General features: G+C 58.8%; 4 protein-coding genes across 4 annotated transcripts in view; 1 reads left to right on the forward strand and 3 right to left on the reverse strand.

Moving 5' to 3' along the window:
- Nucleotides 1-1,323, reverse strand: part of ACA1_271720 (GTPaseactivator protein for Ras-like GTPase) — a gene marked incomplete at both ends in the record, with an annotated part of 4,689 nt that extends 3,366 nt beyond the window's left edge. The window contains 8 exons of the mRNA XM_004336581.1: nucleotides 5-60; nucleotides 142-257; nucleotides 331-436; nucleotides 547-651; nucleotides 768-842; nucleotides 873-1,007; nucleotides 1,037-1,171; nucleotides 1,294-1,323. Of these exons, the coding sequence (XP_004336629.1) occupies nucleotides 5-60; nucleotides 142-257; nucleotides 331-436; nucleotides 547-651; nucleotides 768-842; nucleotides 873-1,007; nucleotides 1,037-1,171; nucleotides 1,294-1,323 (758 nt within the window). The remainder of the gene's footprint in view (nucleotides 1-4; nucleotides 61-141; nucleotides 258-330; nucleotides 437-546; nucleotides 652-767; nucleotides 843-872; nucleotides 1,008-1,036; nucleotides 1,172-1,293) is intronic.
- Nucleotides 1,324-1,930: 607 nt separating this feature from the next.
- On the reverse strand, nucleotides 1,931-3,007 carry ACA1_271730 (syntaxin 6, putative; the record flags this gene model as incomplete). Its single annotated transcript, XM_004336582.1, has 6 exons — nucleotides 1,931-2,060; nucleotides 2,213-2,282; nucleotides 2,377-2,445; nucleotides 2,619-2,685; nucleotides 2,824-2,896; nucleotides 2,982-3,007. 6 exons carry the CDS (start codon nucleotides 3,005-3,007, stop codon nucleotides 1,931-1,933), a joined length of 435 nt encoding a protein of 144 aa, XP_004336630.1.
- Nucleotides 3,008-3,606: 599 nt separating this feature from the next.
- Nucleotides 3,607-6,492, forward strand: ACA1_271740 (SAM domain (Sterile alpha motif) domain containing protein; the record flags this gene model as incomplete). The annotated part of the gene is made up of 7 exons (XM_004336583.1): nucleotides 3,607-3,772; nucleotides 4,090-4,827; nucleotides 4,963-5,126; nucleotides 5,263-5,578; nucleotides 5,634-5,842; nucleotides 5,960-6,135; nucleotides 6,222-6,492. 7 exons carry the CDS (start codon nucleotides 3,607-3,609, stop codon nucleotides 6,490-6,492), a joined length of 2,040 nt encoding a protein of 679 aa, XP_004336631.1.
- Nucleotides 6,493-7,398: 906 nt separating this feature from the next.
- The window catches only part of ACA1_271750 (metal cation transporter, ZIP subfamily protein), a gene marked incomplete at both ends in the record, with an annotated part of 1,827 nt that continues 328 nt past the window's right edge, over nucleotides 7,399-8,897 (reverse strand). The window contains 8 exons of the mRNA XM_004336584.1: nucleotides 7,399-7,520; nucleotides 7,616-7,717; nucleotides 7,797-7,922; nucleotides 8,021-8,078; nucleotides 8,153-8,251; nucleotides 8,361-8,416; nucleotides 8,506-8,598; nucleotides 8,703-8,776. Coding sequence (XP_004336632.1) covers nucleotides 7,399-7,520; nucleotides 7,616-7,717; nucleotides 7,797-7,922; nucleotides 8,021-8,078; nucleotides 8,153-8,251; nucleotides 8,361-8,416; nucleotides 8,506-8,598; nucleotides 8,703-8,776 — 730 coding nt within the window. The remainder of the gene's footprint in view (nucleotides 7,521-7,615; nucleotides 7,718-7,796; nucleotides 7,923-8,020; nucleotides 8,079-8,152; nucleotides 8,252-8,360; nucleotides 8,417-8,505; nucleotides 8,599-8,702; nucleotides 8,777-8,897) is intronic.

Consider the following 8,897-nt stretch of genomic DNA (forward strand, 5'->3'; position numbering starts at 1 on the left):
CGACGCTCGCGGCGACTCGCCGCGCGACGTTCGCCCTCCGCGCTCGTCCTCCGGCACGAACTAATCATGCCGGCGATGAAGTTAGGAGTGCGAAGCAGGTGATGATTGTGGAATGTGGAATGAGATGGGGGCTGCGGGTACCGGAGGGCTCCAGTTGACTTGGAACACGTCGGCGCCGTCGAGCTCTCGCGTCTTGGTCTGTTGAACGCTGATCCGCTCCAGCTTGAGGATCTCCATCGCGATTCCCTTCACGATGCCTGCTCGCCCCAACCAGCAGTTGTTAAGTACGGCAGCCCGAGGCGGCCCCCCGGGGGGGGGCGTCGGATGTACCCATGACGAGAGGGGCGAGGCCCAGGCGGGTCTCCTTGCCGGGCGAGTAGTGGAGCACGAGGCTGTCCTTCTTGCGTCGCGATACCCGGAACCTCGGGGACTTGATCTACACGACACGACACGACACGAGACACGACACACACACACACACGATTGTGAGCACATGTATGAATAAATAATGACAGGAGGAGGGCAAAAGGGAGAGCTGGGGCGAACCTCGGGGAAGTGGGCACCCTTGAGGAGGTGTGTGTGCAGGCGGTTGATGTTGTTGAGAAAGTCGGGCAGGTTGTCGCCCATGAACTCGAGCAGGTGCCCGTACGTCTGCACAGCACCACAATCACCGAGCGCGCATCAACCAAAGCCGCTGAAGTCATTTGGGCCGAAAAAAGAAGACTGCGGGCACGATGCGGGGGAGAGGAGGGTCATGTGCGACGTACGGTCTTGTTACGAATGTAGACCATGAACCAGTAGCCGGCGTGCTCCACGACTTCTTCGGCGGGCATGCCCAGCACCTGCGACGTATATCATCCACCACCACCCACCGCGTGTCTTCCATGAGCACCAGCGCCACGAAGCTCACCAGTGGCGAGGGATCCCCTTTTGCAATCCCTCAATTCGCCTCGCTCTTCGCTCTTTTGCTCCCCTTCTCTCTTTTTGCTCTTCGCTTCGCTATTTTGCTCGAGAGAGGAGTTGGGCGGGGGCAAACCTTGGAGGCGGCGGCCACGATGTCGTAGAGGGTCTGGTCGTCGTAGGGCCGGTCCATGGTGAACTCGAACGGGCACTTGGCGCCCGCCACTATCTTGGCCCACTCCTTGTCCGAGAACTTGCTCAGCACCAGGTCCTACACGCGCCCAACCCACCCGCCACCGTTAACAAGAAGGATGAAAAGATGAACGCAAACCACATCCCACAGAAGTGCACGTGGGCTCGCCATTGGCACGAGTAGGAGAGAGGGGGCAGTACCTTGACGGCCAGGAATACGAGTCCGTACATCTTCCGGTGTTAAAAGAATGGAGAGGTGGAGGTGGCACTCCGATCTTTACGAAAATCTTCTTCTCGAGACGATGTGTTGTGCCTTGTGTGGCGGCAGCGGTGTGGTGGTTTGCAGGACACGCGTCCGTCTCCAACGTCTTCAGGTTCCTTCTTCGGTTGCAGCCGTCAAGTCTCTCTTTCTGGCGGTGAGGGGACTCCGCAGGCAGCTTTGACGAGGAGCTCGTCCACAATGTCCGCACCTTCCGCCCGTCTTCCAAGCGGTGAACGTGCGTCGACACTTAGCGACGCCACGTAACCGCAAGAACAACCAGCACGGGCCAATGTCGTTCGCGCATCACATCTCTTTTAATATTAAAAGCCCGAAGTTTCGCGTGGGCACAGTTGATGGGGACTGAGCCCGGCCAATCAGCCCACCTGCGCACCTCTTGTCCGCCCCTTTCCCCTGACTTTGCGCTCACGACAGGCGAACTCAACAGGTCATTGCGGGGGGGAGGGGGGATTAGGTGGGAAGGTGGGACAACAACAAGTGTGGAGGAGGAAGAACGACGAATACAAAACGTTTGTGGTGCGATGTGATGAGGGGTGGGTGGGCGGGTGGGTGGAGAGGTCAGGGCAGGAGGAAGGCGAGGGCGATGACGCCGATGAGGACCAGGAAGAGGGCGAGGATGACCGTCCACATGCAGCCGGCTGACGACTTCTCGTCAATCTTGCGGATGGCCATCGTCGCCTTCGACACGCTGCGACACGTGCACCCCACACCAGAGCGAAAGAACGAAGGAGAACGAAGGAGAACGAAAGAACGAAAGAGAAAGGAGGACGCGTCAAATTCTGGCTGGGAGCCGTGGTCTGGGCGTGGCGGGTCATTCGTCCGGGTGGTGGGGGAGCGTACCGGGTCTGTGTGGATTGCACCTCGTGATCCAGGTCGGCGATGAGGTCGATCTGTTCATCCACTTCGTGGCCTGCAGATACGAACACATGCAATGACTGTCACTTCCGGGGATTCCTCGCTCATGAATGAATGCGTGCGCATGGTGGCGGTGGAAAGCTGTGTACCGATGTGAAGGGCAATGTTCTTTTGTCGTTCAATGCTCTCGCCCAGGATGTCGAGCAGCTTGTCCTGCTCTGCACATCACAAAAGCGAAAGCGAAAGCGAAGTAAGAGAGAGTTGCGATATCGCTTCGTGAGGCCCCACACGCGCCAAGCATGCAAACACACAAAAGACACAGAATGTGCGGCAGAGCGCTGTCGGTGTGACGAGCGCAACGCTCCCATGCATGAAGAAGCGACGGGCTCACCTTGTATCTTCTGGCTCGAGAGGTCGTGTACGCCACGATTGTCCAGGTCCTTCGTTTCCGACGTTTCCTGCGCACGACCAGCCACTTGTGAGGCAAAGAGAGACAAGTGGCAATAGGTAAAAAATACAACAAAAAAGGGCAAATAAATAGAAGTGATAAATAGGGAATATTCACTGCATCATCAATTAATCACAAAAGCACAAACCTGGGGGGCGCCCCAGCGCAGACCGGGTCGTGGCTGAGAGCCGCCTGCCTCAGTGTGACCCAAAAGCGAAGCCCTACCACCACAAGACGTCAGAACGGGGGGGGGGCAGTACGAAACCACGAAGAAGAACGGGAAGGGAGATCGATGATGAAGCTTACCTTTCGTAGGATGTGAACTTGCTCATCTCTTCTCGTCTCTAGTGTTTGCAGCGCTCCGCCTTTTGCGTTGCTTTAATTTGATGATGCGCTGAAGCAGCGGTCTTGATTTTCCGATTCCGTTTCTGCAACTCACACCAAACGCAAAATTTTGAGACCTGTTTGGTTAATTTTGAAATAGAGGCAAGACCGCGTCCAGCGACGTGAATTCGGTGCTGATCAGGCTTCGGCCCAACCAGCTCGGCCTTGCTTTGAGGCAGTTGCGATGCCTAGGGCACACCGGGATTCTCCGGTACCAACAACAAAGCGCGGTCTGCACAAAGGCCATCAAGCCGCACCGCAGCGTGGAAGCTGTCCCGGACCATTGCTTGTGTGCTGTGGGCAACCGGTCCGCGCCTGGACTCTCCCCCCCACGTGGAAATGCCGAATTAGGTAGCTTATCGAATCTCGAGAGAAAACGTGCAGCGCCAAGCTAGGTACCTAACCTCCGACTGCGGACCGAGTTCCCGGCGCCCCACCTAAGCCAAAGACCAACCCACCATTCCTTCAACAACACAACCACCTACGGGCTCCCCGCACTGCTGCTCGCCACTCGCGCATCTCGCCCAAGAAGCAAAGAAGCAGCAAAATGGCCCACGCTGCGGAGCGGCTCCTGTCAGCGGCGGCACACGCCCTCCGCAGCGATGACGAGCGGCGGCGAAGTGTGGCGGCCCTTCTCCTGGCCGCCTTCCCCACGGAGGAGGCCGCCCTGCCCCTGCTCTGTCGGGCCATTTCCCTCGAGGTGTCTGCCACTGGTACCTCCCCCTCCCTTGGCTTTCTCCTCCCCCCCAATGTAGATCGTCCTCCTCGTTTTGTGCATTAGGCCTATGGTGCGGCTGAAGCTCACACCCTTGCAATAAGAAACCTTGTGCCTGTGGTGGAATTTTATCCAATTCGGATTTGGAATGCAGCCGCATGTCTTGCGCGCGTGCCATTGGTGCCCCTATGGCCTAGCACCTAAAAGAGGACCAGGCGTCCGACGAACTCACAACTTCTCTGCTTCCACACTTAACGTGTTCCTGTTGTGTGTTGGCTGACCACAACCAATGGACCCACTTTAATGTCCGTGCAGCTGACGAGGGCGTACTATGGCGAGGCGGTGGTCTGGCGGTTGATCTCGTCGGCGAGTTCGCCCGCCAGGCCACGTTGGGCAAGGGCCTCCCGGGGAACACCCTGATGGCCAATCTGGTCCGCACCCTCTGCAAGCGACCGGCCAGCGTCGAAGTCGACCCCGCACGCCTGGCCCTCGAGCTGGGCCTCCAGCTCGCTCCGCCCGCCTTCTACACCTCCATATCGCCCACGCCATCACGCCGCGCGCCTCATCGTCATCACCACCACCATCAGCCCCGATCGCTGGGCTCGGCCTCGCCCCGCGGGCTGCGTAGCGCTTCGAGCCACCACATGGCCATGGCCCGCATCCACTCGGTGGAGATCTCCGTACGCACGCCGGACGCAAGCGAGGAGGAACGTAACGACGACGACGATGACGTGGACGAGCTTCATTTGCGGGCGCGGCGATTGGAAGAGGAAGAGAGCAAGCTGGCGGCGCAGGCCCAACAGGCCTACTTCCGCGACATTGTGGCGCCCAACCGCCGCAAGCTGCAGGAGCTGGCCCTCGAGTTCCTGCAGGCCATCGATACAGCCATGCGCGCGTGCTCGCCCGCCCTGCGCGCGCTGCTGCGGCACATGTTCGGCGCCGTACGGGAGCGGTTCCCTGGGTCGGAGTTCAAGGCCGTGGGAGCGCTCATCTGCCTCCGCCTCTTCTGCCCCGCCATTGTCGCGCCCGAGACCCACAACCTCACCAAGCCAGGTAAACTCTACCAGCCGGAGTGTCGTGTCGTTGGTCGTGTCGCGTCGTCGTGTCGTGTGTCGTGTGTTGAGTGTAGATTGCGCGCGAGTGAGGTGTTGAAAATAGATTGTATTGATTGACTCGGGTTGCGACCAGGGGAAGTCACGCCCAAGGCCAAGCGCAACCTGGTGCTGGTGGCCAAGCTGCTCCAGACGCTGGTAAACGAGACACCCTTCGAGAAGGAGGTGTGCATGCTGCCCTTCAACGGCTTCATCCACGACCACATCCCTGTCGTCCACTCCATGTTCCTCGCCTGGATGGTACCAACTCCCGTCGTGCGGTACTCACAATACATGGCCCACGTGAGACTAACATCGATGGTGGTGCCAGGCGGAGTCACGGTCGCTGACGTCCCCGAGCGCCCCCGTGCCATTGGCCTGTCATCTTCGGCCGAAGGAGTTGCGGCGACGCATGACCCTCGCCCTCGCGGGTAACTGCCCACAGGAGCTGGCGGCCTTTCTGTCGGCCCATCAGGTGGTCTGCAACCCCAACGTTGCCGCAGATCCACGCCTTCCCGAGGAGGATCACCACCCTGGGCAGCCCGACATGGAGCTCCTCTCATCGTCGTGGCCGTCGACATCGTCGTCATCACTGCTGTCGTCGTTCCCACGTCCGACGGTAGCACACGAGAAGCCGCGCGCCGCCTCCATCGACTGCCTTGCGAGCCTGCACAAGAAGTGTCTGGGCAGCTTCTCCGGCCCGTGCAAGCAAGGTGCATAACACACACATTCTGTGCATTGCTCGGTTCTCACCGTATCGGCTGGCAGAGGTGCTGCAGTGGACGCCCGTGGAGGTAGCGAGATGGCTGGAGCGGAGCGCCTACTCGCAGGAGACGGTGGAGGCCGTAGCCCAGGCCGGCATTGACGGCAGGCTGCTCCTGCGGTTATCGGTGCCAGAGTTGCTGACCCTGGGTGTCATCAAGCTGGGCGACAGGAAGAAGCTCGCCAAGGCCATCGATGAGATCTCGGCCACGTGTGTCTGGAGCTGGGTCGACCAAGGCACCACACATTCCACACATACGCCCACACACACGAGTGAATGTTTAGAATGCTGATGACGTGTTGTTGTTATGTTCTGTACAGAGGTCGGGCAGTGGCAAGTGGGTGGGGTGGCGATGTGGCTCGGCCTCCATGGGCTGCTCGAATACGCCGACGCGTTCATCAAGCACGAGGTGTCCGGGCAGGTCCTACTCGGGCTCACCCAGCAGAAGTTGTTCGACATCGGCGTGTCCAAGTTCGGACACGTCAAGCGCATACTCAGAATGATTCGGTAACGCCCTCTGTCCCGACATTCTTGCTCTATAGTTCCTTGTTGGTATGTGTGAACTCACATTCTTGGTTGTGTGGGGTGCACAGGGAACTCTCGCTCTCTCCGCAGGACCGACTCAAGGCGAAACCTCACGCCGAGTACTGGACTCTGGGCGACGTGTGCGACTGGCTGCGAACAATGGAGCTGCAGCAGTACCTGCACCTCTTCTACGCCGCTGAGGTGGACGGGCTCAAGATCCTGCAACTCACCGACCCCAAGCTGGCCAAGCTGGGCGTTGACGCGCTGGGCCATCGGAAACGCATCATGAAGCATGTGCGCTTCCTAAGAGCCAGTGGCGACACGCCTGCGCTCCAGTAGCTTCGTGACGCAGTGTTCATGTGTAAGTAGTTCCTTAAAGTGTAAAACAAGAGAGAATGGCAAACCAAGGGCGATGATCTCGTGTTACTAACATCAGCGGCCACTTGGAGCCTCTGCACAGCCGACGATCATTTCCCGTCCAATTTTGACCGGTCAGCAAAACCTGTGGGCAATGGTGTTGGTAGCGCGGTAGACTGCAGTCTTGATGATTTTCTCGGTAGTCATCTATCGGTTCCTGGTTCGAGTCCGGGAAGCCGGAATTTCTTTACTCACCCGCGAGCAGCGGGCCGCAAAGCTACGTGAATCCAAGAGGACCTGCAAACACGTCAGGTTTCATGGTGTAGTGGTATCACGTCTGCCTCACACGCAGTAGGTCCTGGGTTCGAACCCCAGTGAAACCAATCTTTTGCCTGGCACCATTTGGTGCCTTTCTCAGGCCACCGACGCAGTATCGCGCATAATGGCGCAGGAGGCCGGTGTGCAACGAGGGACGGATGGCCGAGCGGTCTAAGGCGACAGTTTAAGGCACTGTTATCTTCGGATGCGTGGGTTCAAATCCCACTCCGTTCACTCCTTTTGTCCTATTCCTCTCGTTCTTGGCAGAGTGCGCTCGCGCAGCATCATCGCGAGCTCTCCTATTTACAACCCCCAGCACCAATCCGACCATGACCACAACCACGACGTTCTCTGGTGGGCATGATAGTGTCGTTCCTCCCACAACAAAGCAGCCGCCACTCCGATTCCTCCAAACCTCCAGTGGCAGGACCCTGCGCGATGGTAGTGGTCCACGTGGTTTTGGATTGTAGTTGTCCATTCAATCTTAGTTTGAAGAAGACGGCATGCACTGTACAAGCCCACAAGAGAGCTCTCGGCTCGTTGACGATCGACGGGAGGTGTGCAAGGGGTTCAGTGGGCGTGGAAGAAGGAGTCGAAGAGAAAGAAGCCGGCGTAGGCGGCCACCATCGAGATGAGCGACCAGTTCCGAATCCCTCGGGGTGTTTCCTTGCTCATGATTTCCGGAATGATTCCTAGGACAGCACAGATCAGCACGTCGTTATGTTCTCCGAACATATGTGATCACATGTATGCACATAAAAACTAACATATTTAAATATGCACGTACCCGTGGCGGTGATGAAAAGAAAAGTCCCAGCCCCAAACCCGAGCACGAAACCGAGGACCTGCGGAGAGATGCCGCCCATCAACACGTACCCCAGCAGCCCTCCTGCTCGTTAACGCGCAGCACACGATGGTAAGAAGTTGGTAAAGTTGAAACAAACAACGCAACGAGTTTTGTGGAGTACCTAGCGGGGTCATGGCGGCGAGGAAAGCGACGGTGGAGAAGAACGAAGCGTTGCTTCGCGAGGCGGAAAGGACGGCCGACAGGACGAACCCGTCCGGGATCTTGTGAACGATCAGCGCCAGCGCCACTGCGAGTAAGTCGACAACAGAAAAACCAATAATGGCCCAGGTGTGAGTCGGCTGAACAGGGGGGGGGCAGAGGTTGGATTGGGTAGAGAGGGCAAACCTCGTGCTCCGACCTCCGCCGACGCCTCATAGGCTCCGGCCATCACAAATCCGTCGACCTGGTGCGTCCACGCGGAGTGAGCGCGATCGCCGTGCGTGCGGTGGTGCGTGTGTGCGTGTGGACGAGACGTACGAGACAGTGGAGGGCGAGGGCGACTAGGGCCACCGTGGAGAAGGACTCGGACAGCGATCCTCCGCTGTCGCCTCCGTGCCGGTCGCCGTGCGAGTGCGCCTGCAAGGTGAGATAGCGCAATGAGTGAGCGGTGCGCCCAGTGGATGGGGCACATGTGGGCAACGAGGCGGTGAAGCAGCACTATATATATATATATGCCGACACGTACGTGTGTTTCCTCCAATTCGCGGCGCACGTCGAGATCGTTGATCTGCAGCGGCGTGCCTGATGGACCATTTCAACCGGAAGGTGAATGGGTGCCTCTGTAACATACCCATCGGGGTGTGCGTGTGCGGTGTGTGCGTGCCGGGTACCGTGCGAGTGTGAATGTCCGGAGTTGGTAAGAATCTGCTCCACGATGAGCAGCACCAGGTAGCCCGCACCCACCCCGATCATCGCGATTCGGCCTGCACGCGCATCAGCCACCAAAGCGCGTTAGCAGCCATCCCACAACCACCACCACCACCACCACCACTTTTCCTTGGTATAGAGAAGGAGGGCGATCGCGCACTCGGATGTTCCTCGTCGCCGTGGTCGTGGCCGTGGTCGCCTTCGCCGCCGTGCTCGCTTCCGTGGTCATGGCCGCTCTCGTTCGCTACGCGGCCGAGTAGAACAGCGAACATGAGAATGAAGGCGACAAAAGATGGAGATGGAAAAACGCAAGGAGAGAACGCGAGTAGAGGAGGCGAGGTGGTCGCGGTACCGT

This window comes from Acanthamoeba castellanii (assembly GCF_000313135.1).
Source record: "Acanthamoeba castellanii str. Neff unplaced genomic scaffold scf7180000084771, whole genome shotgun sequence".
NCBI classification, from domain to species: Eukaryota; Discosea; order Longamoebia; family Acanthamoebidae; genus Acanthamoeba; species Acanthamoeba castellanii.